Source organism: Oenanthe melanoleuca, chromosome Z (genome assembly GCF_029582105.1).
Source record: "Oenanthe melanoleuca isolate GR-GAL-2019-014 chromosome Z, OMel1.0, whole genome shotgun sequence".
Classification (NCBI taxonomy): domain Eukaryota; kingdom Metazoa; phylum Chordata; class Aves; order Passeriformes; family Muscicapidae; genus Oenanthe; species Oenanthe melanoleuca.
In genome coordinates this window covers 38,767,037-38,783,014 of record NC_079362.1, presented here as the reverse complement: position 1 = coordinate 38,783,014, position 15,978 = coordinate 38,767,037, and the positions used below count along the sequence as shown (strand labels likewise).

Genomic DNA, 15,978 nt, shown 5'->3' with positions numbered 1-15,978 from the left:
CTGAAGGCTGGTATCACCAATAGGAAGATACTGTGGCAAGCTTCCAGCCTTTTACTCCTCTTCATCTTTTTTTATACCATAAGAGACACTGTCTTATCTCTTCATTCTCTCCTTCTCTTTCAATTACCACACTGTTTTCCTCACTGGCTTTTCCAGTGCACCAAGCTTCTGCCACATCAATGCTAAGACCTAGCAACCAGATGTTCCACACAATGGAAAACAGGGAGAGTTCCATCATGTCCGCAGTAGTTGGATAATTTAGGGAGTGATTTTTATGGGAAAATCAAAATGCTTGCACATGCTGTCTATATCATGTATAAATGAACTGTAGGTATCCCTTAACTGCGAGCTATTACTTCAGCTGTTTCTGCATCTGTACAGTGATGACAGCAACCCCATCACTGAGATCAAGAAGTGAACGGAAAATATTTTGATTGTAGCCAAAATATGTATGTAGCAGGTTAGATAGGGCTGTTGTAGTCACAGTTTCCTTTAATATTCTGTTACATGTTTTCTTTATTAAGAGGTAGAAACTTTAAAAATAGTAAAATAAATATGTATTTAAGTTACCCTGAAGAAAAGGGAAGAAACACTTACATGGTAAATACAATCCTGGGCAATCTTATGTCCACCAGTTGAAAAGAGCAAGAAGTTGGTCAGAAGGTGTATTGTAAGATGCTGGTTACAACACTGCTCTACACCTGTTAGCTTGTGTACAGCAGCCTCCAGGTCTTTGAGAGAAAGGTCTGCACAGCTGAACAGCATCATTAGATGACTGTAGACTGCTTGAGCTTCTACCTGTAGGAAATAATTTCAAAGGATGCAGGATCAGAGACAAGTAAAGGTCAAATCTATTTTATTTTCACTTCAGATTTATTTATTCACTAAAAGAAAACTGAATGCTTGAAGAAACAACTCAGATTTGAACAGCAGGAAAACCAGGGAAGAAAGGGCTGTAACATATTTCTTTTACACTGATTCACCCACACAAAAGGTGGACAGAATGAACTTTACTTTTTCTTTGGTCTTACAAATGAAGCAGACATCAAGTCAGGATTTTATCTTTTATAATAATAATAATAACAATAATAATACCTTTTTTAATAATAATAATACTACCTTTTTTAATAATATAAGGAAATGGCAAAAGCCCCTCAGAAGAACATGATCCAATTTTTGCATTGTGGGAAAAAGAACAAAGGCTCCTTAAGGACTCATTTCAGTATTGCTGCTGTAAATCAATTAAATCCCCATGCAGCCTGACCTTGGCTGATAAAATGTTCTGGTAAGAACGTGCATTTTAACTTTTTCCTGTGTTGTTCACAACTTATGTTTTTATGTTGTGAGTTAGGCAATAAAACTTAATTTTTATTGAGGATAGGAAACAGAACATTTTGGCACCTGAAGAAAAAAAGCTATAAGCAACTACTGCAAAAACATCCTAATAATTCTGTTCACTGTATTAAAAATTAACTGAAAAAACTTGTAGATGGAATGCAAATTCCATGGTAGCGTCAGCCGGAACAATAGAGAAATACACCAATGCAGACCCTAAGGAAAATTCTCAAGGATATTCACTGGGACAGTTTTTTTCAGACATTTATTAAACTGACGTTGACCTACCCTTTTAACAATTTCACATAATATATTCTGGAAAAGCTGCTATTCTTGGATTAAGCCCACAACTGCATGTGAGGCACAAATGATACCAGATCTACAGAAAGGTAACTGGAATTCCTCACGATTCTTTATTCCTCTGTGCACCATATGAGCCAGAGACTGCAGATGGAGAGGAGCTGGTCCTGCTCCAAGAGCTCATGTACCCTAGAAATCTCATGTTTAGTGCCAACCTCCAAGTTTTGCTCCTTCAGTGTTTCAGACCCTAAAGGTATGAAAGGAGTGCACCAAATGAATAAATATTGAGAAGCAGAATATTTAATCCTGTACATATGAGTGAACTCTAGTGAACAGCAAATATAGTCTTTTCCTTCTTTAAATCATTTAAACCCACTGTATTACACTCTGGCTAATATAAAGGTGCTACCTAAAGTACTGAGCAGGAAGACAAAATCCTAAGTCATAAGTGCACACCTTTCCATACAATAACAATGCTGAATGAAAAGTACTCCAGATTGACATCTGACAGAAGTTCCCATGCCATGTTAATCCTTAACTAGTGAAAGGTGCTGGGTTTGAAGTGGAAACCACTTCATTTGAAAGAGCTGAGAGCTAATCTGCCAAAGGACAAATTAAAAAGAAACCCAAACACTAACTAAATGCAGGAGCTTTGCATGAAGTGTAGGAATGCTTCTGAAGTAGCCTGACCTGTGCATAAAAAAAAAAAAAAAAAAAAAAAAAAGGGTCTCAGTTTAAATACCTAAGAAAAGAATGATAATGAACTGAAATAGACCTCTGGAAAAAGATGAGTCACTGCGTGGGTTGACAGTAGAAAAGCTTTTTTGTTTCTAAAGTTTGTTTTATGTTATGACTGACTGAATAACAAATAGATGGAGTAGAGGACACACAGGGAGATGATTTCACATATGGGACAAATTGATTTCATTCCGTGGAGTTAGAATAATATTCCATACATTGATCTGCACTTGTAGTGCAATAGTTTCATTCAGTCTTGTTTATTGCTCACATATTGCCTACTTTCCCAAAATGACATTAAAAAAACCCCCCAATTTCTTTATTTCACCATAGCTCTAACTTAACTCTGCTCAGCCAACATGCCATCCCTTGCTCCTAGACTATGAGAAATTTAAGAGAAAAAAAAATTATAAGTGATTAGGATGTGATCTTGCATTTGTAGTGCCATCTGGGAAGCAGGAGGGGAAGAAAAGGATATAAAAGATTGCATTATGCACTGTTGTACATGGACCATTAGATATAAATTTAAAGCATGATTTTACTACTGTAGTGGCTGCATTTTTAAATCCACCAGAATCCATTCTCAAATTAAGGAAAACCAGACAAGTTGCAGCCTTTTGAATCGGGGCTTTGTAGATCCAATTGCTTGGGCTAGTTCAGATTTGCATAATAGGTTTAAATTAAAGGCTTTCAAGTATTTGCTTGCATACACAGATGCACAGCACTCTTCATGCAGTACAGTGTGTAAGGTTAGAACACTGCTCCTTCTGTTACCAGCCCAGCATATGGTATTATCACATATTTATTACGGTATCACATGCCAAAAGCTGGAGAGAAATCAGAATAGTTTGGCAAGGCTGGGATTCAAGGCTGTGTTTGATAAGGATCTTCATGGTTTCAGCTGCTGTGATTTCTCTTGTTTCCTTCTCAGAAGATGCCATAACACAGGCATGCTGAATTCTGCCATACTGATTTAAAAAATACCATCACTAGGGTACTTTTAGTTATGATTAACACCACCCTAGTTTTCCAAAAGAAATCCAAGAGGGCGCTAATCTGTATCACATACTTAAAAAGGAGGAAAAAGCTTTTCTAAATGTCAAAAATCAGAAAAAATCCCAACTTTCAAATTCTCTACTGCAACATAGTTCCCAGAGACTCTGTAAAGTCATTTCATTTTTCCAGTGTGCACTATTTGTTTTACAGCAATAAGATATAATCATACTATTGACTGCTTATTGCCAGCTACTATCACTACATCACCCACCATTGTTTGAGTCCTTTGCTGATTTTCATTTTTAGGACAGTAGTAAAATGCCAGCAGCCACAGCACAGCATCTGGTTCTACAGCAGCCTTCAGTAATTGTTCTGCTGCAATATCCAGCCATTCTCCAAAACAAGCAACCAAAAACCAGATTTCAAAGAGGTCAGTGAGAGAACTGGAAAAGAACACAGATAAAAAGAACACTGATATTTCTCACTATTAACATTTTTAATTGCTTTAAATTAACACAAAGCATGTTGACAGTTAACTTTTAAAAAAATCTTTAAACTACTCTTCAACAGAGAATACCTTACCTGCTAATCACACAGCCATGTACTACTTTGTTATCTGAAATCACAATCAAACCAGAACACACCCAGTGCTACTACAGATTGACTCTGACAGTACAACAGAATATCCTTAACAGCAGCTTCTAATAAAATGCGACAAAACACCATGTATGAAAAGATACATAATAAAATTTACCCCTACTGTTCATACTCTTCAGCTGCAGGATTTCCAAAACTTTAAATCATATCTCAAGTATTACACTCTAACATACTGTTGCCTTTCATTTTCTCTCTGTTGCTTTCCAGGGCTATTTTCTGCTTTTTGATAATTCATGAAGTGCATCTTTTTTTGGTAATTCATGAGGAATTACATTTATATGGACTAAATATAAAGTTTTAAAGTGCATTTTAAAGTATATCTCCTGACTGTTAAAATCCATGTATTCTTAAATGAAAATTTTGATGGTGTTTACAAAAGGATTATTGCTGTAAGAAAAGATCACCACTTGTCTCCACATTTTTCATGTGCATTCCTCTAAAGTCAGAGAAGACTAAAGAAAAGAGGTGCAAACTAATGGTAGGTGTCTCAGAAGCAAAAAAGTTAAACTAAGCATGGAAGGACAAACAGAAGGACAGCTAGATTAAGATTAAGAGCTAGGAACAATTATTCCTAATAAATTTGGCAAAACTTGAAAGAATTAGATGGTTTTCGTATGTTTTATTCCTGGCAAAATCAAAAAGCTGCTGTGCCATCTTTGTAAGGAAACTACAAGAGATCTCAGAAATTCCAAGAATTGATGTTACCATTATCTTGAAGATTTTCTGCCATTACATTGCCTGTTTTAGAGTCATGTACCCTCCATTTCTGTCCCCACTGCTGTTTCTGCCTGCTCTGTAGTGGCACCTATGCTCCACTGTAATTTCCAAAAGATTTTTGGGATTTTCCCTCACAAAATGTCCATAAGTTCATAAACTGATCAACTGATTTCTCATTTAAAATGCCATGTAACATTCACTATTCACTGATAGTACTACATGTAATAAGTATCAGCACAGAAGCAATCTGTTGATTAGAAGGATACAAAAAGCACTTCGCTGTAAGACTCATTTGCTATAAAATAAAACCCCTGAAAACCTATCTGTATAAAGAGAGCACTGGGAAGCAACAGGATGTGCTGTGTATTTTTTCTCCTCTGTAAATCTTACTAATCTTATCTCACTCAAAAGAATACAGAATCAGGAATAAAGCAATAAAAGAAAACTGAATATGGTTTCTTCATATATATTAGTATTTAAAACACGATAGATCTATTTTCTTTCAAACTGGGAGGGGTTTGGTAGAAAACATAATTGTTGTCCGAGTTCTAAAGGAAGTAAGAGTGTATTCTGGCCAGTACAATACTGTTCAAATTAGTGTACTATTCAAAATAAAGGGGGAAAACAACTATATATAAACCAAGAAAGGGCTGGGCAACAAAAGGAGAACAGACATGGTTGTATTATTGTAATGCATTATGATGGATGATATTTGTTTTATTACTTTATTTGTTCTAAGCTTGAGTTATGTGTTTCTTTAAGAAGTCAGGGTCAGCTATGGGTCACAGTCCAAGGACAGAAAAATTTGACACACTTCAGGGATGAACAGGCGAGCACTGAACTGCAGCTCATACGGAAAGTGAGAAGCTACCACCAGACAGCCTGGCCTCTGAGTAACAACAAAAAGCTTTTTTCTGCCACTCAGCAACAAGAAAAAGGCCCCCATGAGTTAACTGAAACCAAGCACGGTTGCAAGTATCTTTGTTCCAGTACTCAGGGGGAAAACTGGGACAGAGTGGCTGGACAGCAGCCAGGCAGAAAGGGACCTGGCTACTGATTAAAGGCAGGCTGAACGCAAGCCACTGTGCACCCAGGTGGCCAAGAAGGCCAGTGGCATTCTGGCCTGCAACAGGAATAGCACCAAGACAGCGACTCTCCCCTGTACTGGGCACTGGTGAGGCCACACTTTGGTTGCTGTGTCCAGTTCTTCCCTCAATTTAGGAAGGATATTGAGATGCTGGAATGAGTCCAGAGAAGGGCAACCAAGCTGGTGCAGGATCTAGAGCACAGGTCCTGTGAGGAGCAGCTGAGGAAGGTGGGGTTGTTGAGCCTGGAGAAGGCTGAGGGGAGACATAATTGCTCTCCATAATGACCAGAAAAGAGGGTGCAGCCAGGTGGGCTTTGTCTCTTCTCACAGGTACCAGTGAAAGGACAAGAGGACACAGGCTTAAGCTGCACCAGGGAAGGTTTACATGGGACATCAGGAAGAAGCTCTTCACAGAAGGAGTAATCAGACATTGGAATGGGCTGCCCAGGGAGGTGGGGGAGATGCCTGGAGATGTCTAAAAAAGACTGGATGTGGCACTTGGTGTTGACAAGGTGGTGTTAGATCATAGGTTGGACTTGATGATCTCAAAGGTTTTTCCCAGGCTAGGTGATTCTGTGATTCTATAACCTTGTTTTGCAAGTCTGGCTGGCTTTGGTGTTCTGTGTTTCTTTTGATATATTTTAAGTTTAAAATAAAAATTTATTTGGTTTCTTTGAATTTAAAAGCTGTTTAATGTTCTTTGGACAGCTAACTCTAGGAGCAGACCTAAGCAAACTTGTGTCCAAGCTCTATACAAGTCAGGTCTCATCACATGCCTCTTAAGAAAGAACTACAAGGCAGCAGCAGAGAGAGATGCATGTTTTTTTCATTCTTTTCATATAATCCCAGAATATGCCCTACCAAAGCATAATTCATGTAGACGCCAAGGGCAGCTGGTCAGAAACATGGAGTGACAGCCCAATGATTAATGCAGCAAAAATGATACTGCAGTCATATATTTATGAAAAGAAGAAAGTTTGCAGTTTGGACATTTGTACAAGCCTCCAGAAAGCCAAGCTTCTTCATAAAACAGGGTTAAAAATTTTGAGGGAGAAATGGGAGAATAGACAAATAAACATTTCCAGTATGCAGTTAGATATTTTTTGGAAGGAATGACAAGATTTTGTTTCCTCAGAGGCTTACTGGTCAGGTAGATAAATGCTACAAAACTCAGGTTCAGTAAATAATCCAAGTCTTATTCTAAAAATAAAGTCAAACTTAAAGAGTAATAAGAAAATTATGAAATGCAGCCACTAAGGACTTCAAATGACATGACCTTTCAAAAACTAACAACCAAAGGACAAAAAGTTTGAAGATCTTATACTGCTTACCTAACATCTGTATCTTCTACTAATGCTTTGAGCATATCCGAAATGTGCTTCAAGTGTTGAGACCAAGAGGTAGTTGGGAGTTCTGAGAATGAAGGATGAAAACAAAACTCTTAAAATCAGAGCCTGTCCACGAGAATGTAAAACTGAAGCATAAAGGTAGCTATAAAATTTCTCAAAATTGATTCAGTCATCACAAAGTATTAAAAATTTCATTTAAAAATTTCCCAATTTTCAACAATACCTATTACTGTGTTTCATACAACAGTTCATTGATAAAGCCATGAAAGGAAGTACACCTGGGAATATTGAAATGAGGCTGATGTTCCTTTTCTACCTTAATATCTAATCAGTGCAATAGCATTCTCAGAGCCTCTTTTGCTGAGCTTTAATTATTGTTCATAAAAAATCATACCAAATTGAACAGTGGTTTCTTGATCTGTGTGAATAGGCAACCAAAAAAATTTGATTTGCAGAATTCAAGCCTCAGAGAGAAACAGAAAGCCTATTTCTTGTGAAATACATCATTTTTTCCATAATGACAATTACTGATATTAAAATGTAAGAAGATTGCAGTATTTTTACAATCTCTGTAAAGTGGCTTCATTACCACATAATTATGCATTTTTTCTTTGTTATTCACTTCTGATTTAGTTTACTTTAAAGTTACATTTGTAGTATTGTTCCATAAGAATCAGATGTTTCTGCAGAAAAATACATTAGAAGAATATTACTAAAATTGTTAATCAAACACACTCTCTTAAGGAAACGGCAAAAAGTTATCTCTGTCCCTTTAAAAGTTATTTTAAGACATATACAGACCATGCAGATTCATAATGCTGCAAATACTTAATGAAAAAACTTACCAAAAGGACGTCTGGCTAAACCTCTAACAAGAGGCTGGTGTTGGTTTGGGAAGTAGGCCTTCAGTGGAAATTTATGCTAAGACACAAAATCATTATTTTATGAGGTTTCTGGTCAGTTTTCAAAACAAACACACAGTGAATAATCTCATCTAAGGCAGTAATTAACAATACAGACTGAAGCAAGAAAACAGAAAATTAACTCTTCAGTTAATTTCAGGATTTGGCATATAAAAGGGGGTATATTTAGGAAATGCTAGATTATGAAAAGTAATTTTTTATAGATTTTAAAAGTACATGCATCAAAAAAGATTCAGAGCATCAAGAAAGTGGCATGTTACTAGTCTTAGTATTTTTCCTTGTAATCACGTAAGTTTTCACTCTAATATGCAGAGCTTAAAAGAGACACTAGTTTAATTTCATTTTCCAGTGTAAACAGATTCACAGATGATATTAAACTAAGAGCTAATAATATCTACAGAATCTGAGGGCAGTGTAGATTATTGCCATCTGTTCAAAAATGGAAACCTAAAATTCTTAGGACCTGATCCAGCAGCAGGTAGGGCAGTGTCAGATAACAGACTTGCCCTGATTATCTGAGAACACGCAACTTATTTGCTGTGGACATTGCCTGTGTAGCTGAGACTAGCAGTGGCACACCTTTAATCTGTTTGTTCTGCAAACATGTGCTACAGGCATGTCTAACATGTATGTGCAAGTGCCTTTGAGACAGACAGAAAGCCAGCCAGGCCACGTGGTGATCACTGGCACAAAATCCAGTTGGCGTCCAGTAACTACCAGAGCACAGCAGGGTCAGCACTGGGTCCAGTCCTCTTTAACACTTTCACTGGACACCAAGGTGAGTGTGAGCCAGCAGTGTGGCCAGCGACAGGGAAGTGAGTGATACCTTGAGCTGCATTAGGCAAAGGACTGCCAGCAGGTCCAGGGAGCTGCTCCTCCCCCTCCCCTCAGCACTGGAAGCAGCCATTCCAGCAGCCTAACCTTAAACACCATGCCCAACTAATGCCCAGTCAAATAAAGGGCCACTAGGATCGTTAAAGGACCAGAGAACTTCTATGAGGAAAGGCTGAGATAATCTGGAGAAGAGAAGGCTCAAGGGGGAATCTTTCAATGTATAAAACACCTAAAAGAGGGTGCAAAAAACAGAACTAGGGTTTTTGCAGTGGTGCACAGTGACAGGATCAGAGGTAACGGCAGAAACTCAAGCACAGGAGGTTCTGTCAGTGTATCAGAAAACACTTCTGTAATTTATTTTTTCACTTTCTTTTTACTGTGAGATGTCCAAGCACTATCACACTTTGCCCAGAAGAGTCGTAGAGTCCCATCTGGATGGAGTCCTGGACAGCTGGTTCTAAGTAGCTATGCATTGGAGCTGGGGAGTTGGATAAGATGATGTCCAATTCTCAAGCAAACTGTGATTCTCTCATTTATATCTCTGAATCTGCATACCAATAATCTTAGAACTCTTCTTTTTTAGGAGTGAGAAGTCATTTAGCTAACAGATCATCTTTTGACACAGACTGGGAATATTAACTCGATAAAATATAATTGAGCTGCAAATCCAATGAAGACTGTATTTAATAACTATTTTCTATTGGCATATATATGTATGCATCTTATAAACAAAGACACTTTCTACTACATTTTTTTTGTTCTGTCAACAACAGCTAAGTGAAATTACAGCACATGAGTATATATATACCCTCTTCTTAGACAGCCTATATAGCATGGTATAGTAAGACGCTAAAAGTCTGCTTGTCAAGAGGAATTAGGCCAATTAGAAAAAATAATAATCCCTATAATAAAGTATGCATGTAACCAATTAACTTGCACCAAAAACTCCCATGAAAAAGCAGCCCCTTGATACAGTTAGTAGTAACCAAGACAACCCACAGCTCACGCTACATATGAAAACAATATTGTGAAGTTAAGTGAAAAACAACTTTCAGTATAATGTCTATGCAAAGCCAAAAAGGTTTGTCATATAAACACAGTATTTTAGTCAGTTCTTTCCTCACATATGCCATCACAAAATGCAAAACAAGGTACTATCAGGCAAAGCAAGTTTGAATGTGACTGGTTTTAATAACAGCCATGATGTATAACAGGAAATAAACATTGAACACTGGTTTAAAATATTTATCCAGCTATTTAAAACAAAATTCCCAGGTGAAAACCAATGATAATTCTGAAATGATCAAGGGAAAATAATTCATGATGAAATTAAAATTTCCATCAAATAGAAATATGAACTTTGACTTCATAAATTTACAAGCAACATAACCCATCTATTCTTAGGCCAGCTTTCCCTAGCACCACAAACTTAAAGAAAATCTACTTGTACAAAACATATCCCAACAGTGCATCCATTCTTTAATTTCTTTTTCAATGACTACAGAAAAGGGACTTTTTCCTAAGTAGGTTTAAACCCCATGTTCCATTTAAACACTTTTCAGTCTCCAAAAAAAAACAAGAAAGCCTGTCCTAAACCAGCAGCACTGTCTTTTCCCACCCTTCAGCTTTTTTTCTGCCCAACCTTGTTCTCTCTAAATGGTCTACCAAGTTACTATAAAAGACAGCTATTTCTGACAGCTGCCACACTGCAACAGAGAATCAGTCTCCTCCTACCACGCAAACCTGTGAACTGCCAGACACGACCCAACTGTTTTGCAAATTTTATGGATGCATGTTTGCCTAGAGTTTTTTAAATTAACTGACTATAAATTCTGAAGGTTCCAGTGACCAAGCAGAACCCACTTCATCTTCTGTCATTAGTCTTTTTACCATTCTTCTTTTAAATGCTAATGGAGCACATTATGTCCTTTCAAGGGCGATCAGATACCACAAAGACAGGTACCTTATGAATGTATATAATGATGGTATGACCAAAGGAAAAAAGAGGATCTGACTGATTTAAAGTTTAGGAAGCAATCTGTACCGGCCTTTTTGCAAGCAAACTGTTAGCTAAAATTACAGTTGATTTATATTATATTATATTATATTATATTATATTATATTATATTATATTATATTATATTATATTATATTATATTATATTATATTATATTATATTATATTATATTATATTATATTATATTATATTATATTATATTATATTATATTAATTATATTATATTATATTATCTGAGACAAGGGACTTTTAATTCTATCACTGAAGATAATATCTTAATTAGAACTCCATGACTTAAACAGTAAGTTAAATAAAGGAAATTCAGTATTTAAAACCACTTTAGAAAAATGAGTCGCAGTCCATGTTGCAATGCCAGCAGGTGAAGGACTTTCACCTTGAAGAAAACATTCTGCTTGCACAGCAGGATTAGCTCTTGGATGTCTGATGGGTGTGGAATCTTTACTTTCATTCTCACCCACTGATCCCCACCTGGGGCTACACAGTATGCTGTTTCCATGCAGTCAGGGTGGCACAAGATTATCATGCACAGTATTAATATATTAAGCAAGACAGCTGCCTGAAGCTAGAACACAGATTCAATCACACTGCTAATTAAAAGCCAGTATGCCACAAGTTTCAAGAAATCCCAGCATTCTCTTATTTACCACATCCCTCAAAAAGATGCAAAAAATCAAAGGAGCTGGGAATTTTACTAAGTTTCAAGTGGAAGGTTTTATGACTTTAAAAGGGTCTTTCCAAACTTGCATCATACGAATTTGATTTCAAAACACAAACAAGATGGTCAGGACGTGACCATGTGATTTGAGAGCCTGAAGTCAAGTTTGCAAACTATAAGGAGGATAGGATTTTTCATATCTGTATTTCAAAATTTTAAGGTAAAAAAACCTGACCTTGTTTAAATTAACACAAAAGTTATTCCACTTAATTCAGTTCAGGAAGACCTTTATAAAAATCTGTGCAGAAGAAGACAGACTAAGCTGTGAAATTTGAAAATTTAGACCACTGTTGAGAATTAGGAACTTAAACCAATATGTGTTCTGTGTCCCAGGATGTATTATGTGTCTTTTACCTTCTGAACAGACAAATATGACTATTCAATATCCTACTTATATTTATTTAGGGGACTGCGAATGGGGTTGTTATCTCTGCTTCATTTATTATCAGAAACCCTCCTACTGCAAAAGAAAAATGCATCTAGCATTTTTCCTCCTTTTTATCAAAGATGAATGTTGATGTTCATTGTACAGACAGAAGCTTCAGCATCAGGGGAACTGAGCCTGTGAAAAGCACTTTAGGCAGACATACTTGGGTTAAGTTAGGTAAATTGCTCTTACATATTGGTTTCATGCTGTAATTTTATATGAGAGAGATGACTGAACTGAACTTTGGCATATCTATGCAGCTACAGAGGGATGCTATTATTCAGTCACTTCACTGAAGAGTAGAATTGGGGTCTTTTCTTGTGAAATTTTGCATTTTTTTCACTGGAAAAAAACACTAAGAGATCTTGACTAACCTGTTTGTTTTCATTCTGATGAGCCTGAAGGAAGAGCTGTGTAAACACCTGTATTATTGTCATAACTTCTGAAGTTCCATCAGTTTCCATCAGTGCATTCCTAGGCATTGAAAAGTTAGATATGACAGATCAGATAATTAGTCTGCCCATCACACCACTGTTAACTGAAATGAAAGAAAAAGGTATGTTCTTTGCATAAACTGTGTCTGAGATCATTACACCACTAACAGAAATTCTAACTTTGCAGGCTTTTTAGATTTTATTTTAATTTAAAAAAAAACCAAAACAAACCTCATACACAACTCCTACAAATAAACTAGACTTAGTAATATATGCAATATACATAATTTATCCTACCTAAATAAGTATACTATTAAAGACTAGCACAACTTTATTAGTCAAATATGGCATCTGATCAGATTATCATGTTCAGAGCAACTACTCCTATGATTAAGTTAAGCATACTTCATAGTGTTTTGTGGGACTGCATCTCATAGGCCATTCTAGAGGTTTACAAAGGTGAATGCCTCAACTCACCTTCCATAGTGCAAAACAACCTTGAGCAAACAGATTAAGTGGAGGAAAACACATAGCAGCAATTTTCATTCTCTTATTTGAAAGACATAAAGTAGAAAGGAGAAAAAATGTTCAAAGTTGCCACTGAGATACAAGTATTACAGAATTCCAAAACATATGAAGACCGAACACATTACTGTAACACAGAAATGTCACAAAAGCACAGGCAAATATAATCACTGATATAAAAAGAAGAAAGAGTGCATTCAAGACAGTCTAGGTGTATGGACTTCTGTATAGCCACACATAGCAAGTGGGAAAACAGTGGGAAATAAAAGCAGTAAATAATATCAATGTGATAAGATAATTTAGCACAATTAATCTCAATATGCATGCAAGTAGCAGGAAAAGTTACTACAGAAGAAGTCAGATCCATACTTCTAATAGAACACTAACCAACAAATATAGAAGAAGTTTTGTGCCATCTATAGAAACCTAACACAGTTTCCAAGCAAGGAAGTATATTTTCTTTATCTGCAGCTCTTTAAAATCTCACACGTGATTACAAATGGAATAGATCTTAACATCTGCACACCACTTGATAATAGTTGGAAGGATGTTAGAGAAATACAACAAAAATAAACAGAAGTCTGCATAAACCAATTGGTCTGCAAAAATCAGCTAGCATATACAGCTTCATGTAAGTATCAAGAGGAGATGAGACACAGTATTCTAAAAATACATCATATCTTTAATACCAACAACGTAGAGGAACAAGCACACTAAGCAGAAACAATTCAAAGTAAAGAAAGGGGAGCAGAAATGTAGGCTTAGAAACAGGAAAACATCATTTTTTAAGACAATTTGAAACATTAATAGAAGTGCAAAGTTTTACCAGTAAATACTGTGTTAGACAAAGTCTGCATTAGCTGAGAAACATAACTTTATCCATTTCTACTGTCTACCAAAGGGAAAGGACACTACTCAAAAGAGTAGTGCAGTAGTGTTCTTTTAAAAAAATATTTTATATAGCATGACCTTAAATAAGCTAAGAAGCTTGTACAAATTTTGTCTCCCTGTACCATCAAAATATACAGCCTCCAGCCTGAGATATCAGTACATATCTGCTGAAGTCGTATCAATTTTTAAATGCATCTTGCTTTGGGAAAGTGATTAATCTCAACTCTTCCGAAAATGCTATCTGTGTGCAGACATGGGACCACAGCAACAAAGCATTGATAGAGCAGTGGCTCCCAAGTGGCTCCACTCTCACAATACAGTGGTATTGTGAGAGTTTCTACAGTTTCTACAGCCCAGACTCATCTGCTAGTGCCTGCACAAGCCTAAATGTGCACACAGACACACAAATGCCCCCAAACACGGGTACCTGGGAGCCCTGTTTTCCTAAGAATGGAAACACTTGATAAGCAAGGGATGTCAGTCACTAAATACATTCTTGTATCGGAATAGTTAATACTGATAACCCTGGCAGTAAATCTACTTAAAATTAGTAAGTATCAAGTCAAGTGAAGAGAAAAGCCACTGAATACTTCTATATGGTATAAAGGAGTATAAATGATTTGAAGCCCACATGTGGTAACCAATATATTGGTTGATTCAAAATAACTTTAATGCATTCAAAACCAAACTCATTATTGACAGGTGGATCAGTAGTTTAAGGCCATTAAGAGCATATCTACAAGCACAAATCCTGAAAATCATAAACAAAATGTAAAAGAGGCTACACTGGTAAGTGCAAAAGTTTCTGCTAAATGCTACCTAATGGCATGGGCCAAGCCATTTCAGCATTTATTATTTTCATCTCCAAATTGTATTTCAACCACAAATCTCTACTGAAGTACAAAATAAATTACAAATTTCAAAGGCTAAAATACAATGTAGTCAGCTTTACCAATGATTATTATTCTGCAACTTTATTTAAAGTTCGTAAGATTTTAAACATTTTTCATTATTTGCAGTGTACTACACAGAAAGGGACTTTAAAGCACACAGGTAAAGAAAAAGATATCCTGAAATTATAATATGTTGCAGATTATAATATTTCTTCTACTCTTGAAGAAAATCTCAATGTTTAAATGGGTCATCTAAAGCCCTTCCCACAGTAATTTTAAAACTTACTTGAAAATTTCATTTACAATTCTGAAAATAGCAGGATGGCTTGCTGCTTGTGGCTGTTAATAAACAAATTGAAGAAAATTAAGTATTAATAAGAAACAATTCACTCAGCTGACATTGCATAATTTACAGCTTAACTCATAGATGCTATTACATACCCACTATTAAACTGTAACTCTACGATCAACTCTTACTAAACCCTTTTCTCAGGATTAGAACTCTTAGAATTCTCCACAGCGAGACCAAGCAGGCTCAACAGCTGATACATGCAAACACCTGGGATCCCAAACTGTTTATGACAACAATGAATACTAAAGGTGGCAGACAGAAAGAACAGGTTGTTGCATGAAATTGCTAGAGGCTAGACACAGAGAACACATTTTTCAAAAAGCTTTTCTTTCCTCTTTGTAGACAACACTTTCTGAATGTGCTTTCTTGTTACATCTTCAAAATTAAATTGATTTTATCATCTTTGTCTTTAATAGTTCCGCATGCATTTTTGTCCAAGACATTTTTCACAGTATTATCTTCTTTTGTGAACTTCAGAGTTGCTAGTACAACTAAAAACAAAGCTAAATATCTCAGTGCATCAAAATATTTTTTTTAAACTAGTGAAGCCTTTTACCATGTCATCACACAAAAGAGAAAGTTGTTATATTAAACATGCACCAGTTAACACACTGCTTTCTAATTCCATATTCTTAGGCTTTTATAGAACACCTAGAAAAAAATCCCACTTACGCATTCCCCAAAGTACTAAGTTAAAGTCGAAGTAGTAAAGCAAATCCTCACTTAGTATCTCTGATGTTAGTGCCTGAAGATTTGGTAAGAATATA

The 15,978-nt window shown here is 36.2% G+C and overlaps 1 protein-coding gene across 2 annotated transcripts in view; it reads right to left on the bottom strand.

Moving 5' to 3' along the window:
* The window catches only part of FANCC (FA complementation group C), an 83,104-nt gene that overhangs the window by 1,973 nt on the left and 65,153 nt on the right, over positions 1 to 15,978 (bottom strand). For both annotated transcript variants that reach the window (XM_056514246.1, XM_056514247.1), the window contains 6 exons: positions 15,146 to 15,198; positions 12,491 to 12,590; positions 8,025 to 8,100; positions 7,162 to 7,243; positions 3,641 to 3,812; positions 598 to 798 (listed from right to left, as the gene is read on the bottom strand). In XM_056514246.1, coding sequence (XP_056370221.1) covers positions 598 to 798; positions 3,641 to 3,812; positions 7,162 to 7,243; positions 8,025 to 8,100; positions 12,491 to 12,590; positions 15,146 to 15,198 — 684 coding nt within the window. The remainder of the gene's footprint in view (positions 1 to 597; positions 799 to 3,640; positions 3,813 to 7,161; positions 7,244 to 8,024; positions 8,101 to 12,490; positions 12,591 to 15,145; positions 15,199 to 15,978) is intronic.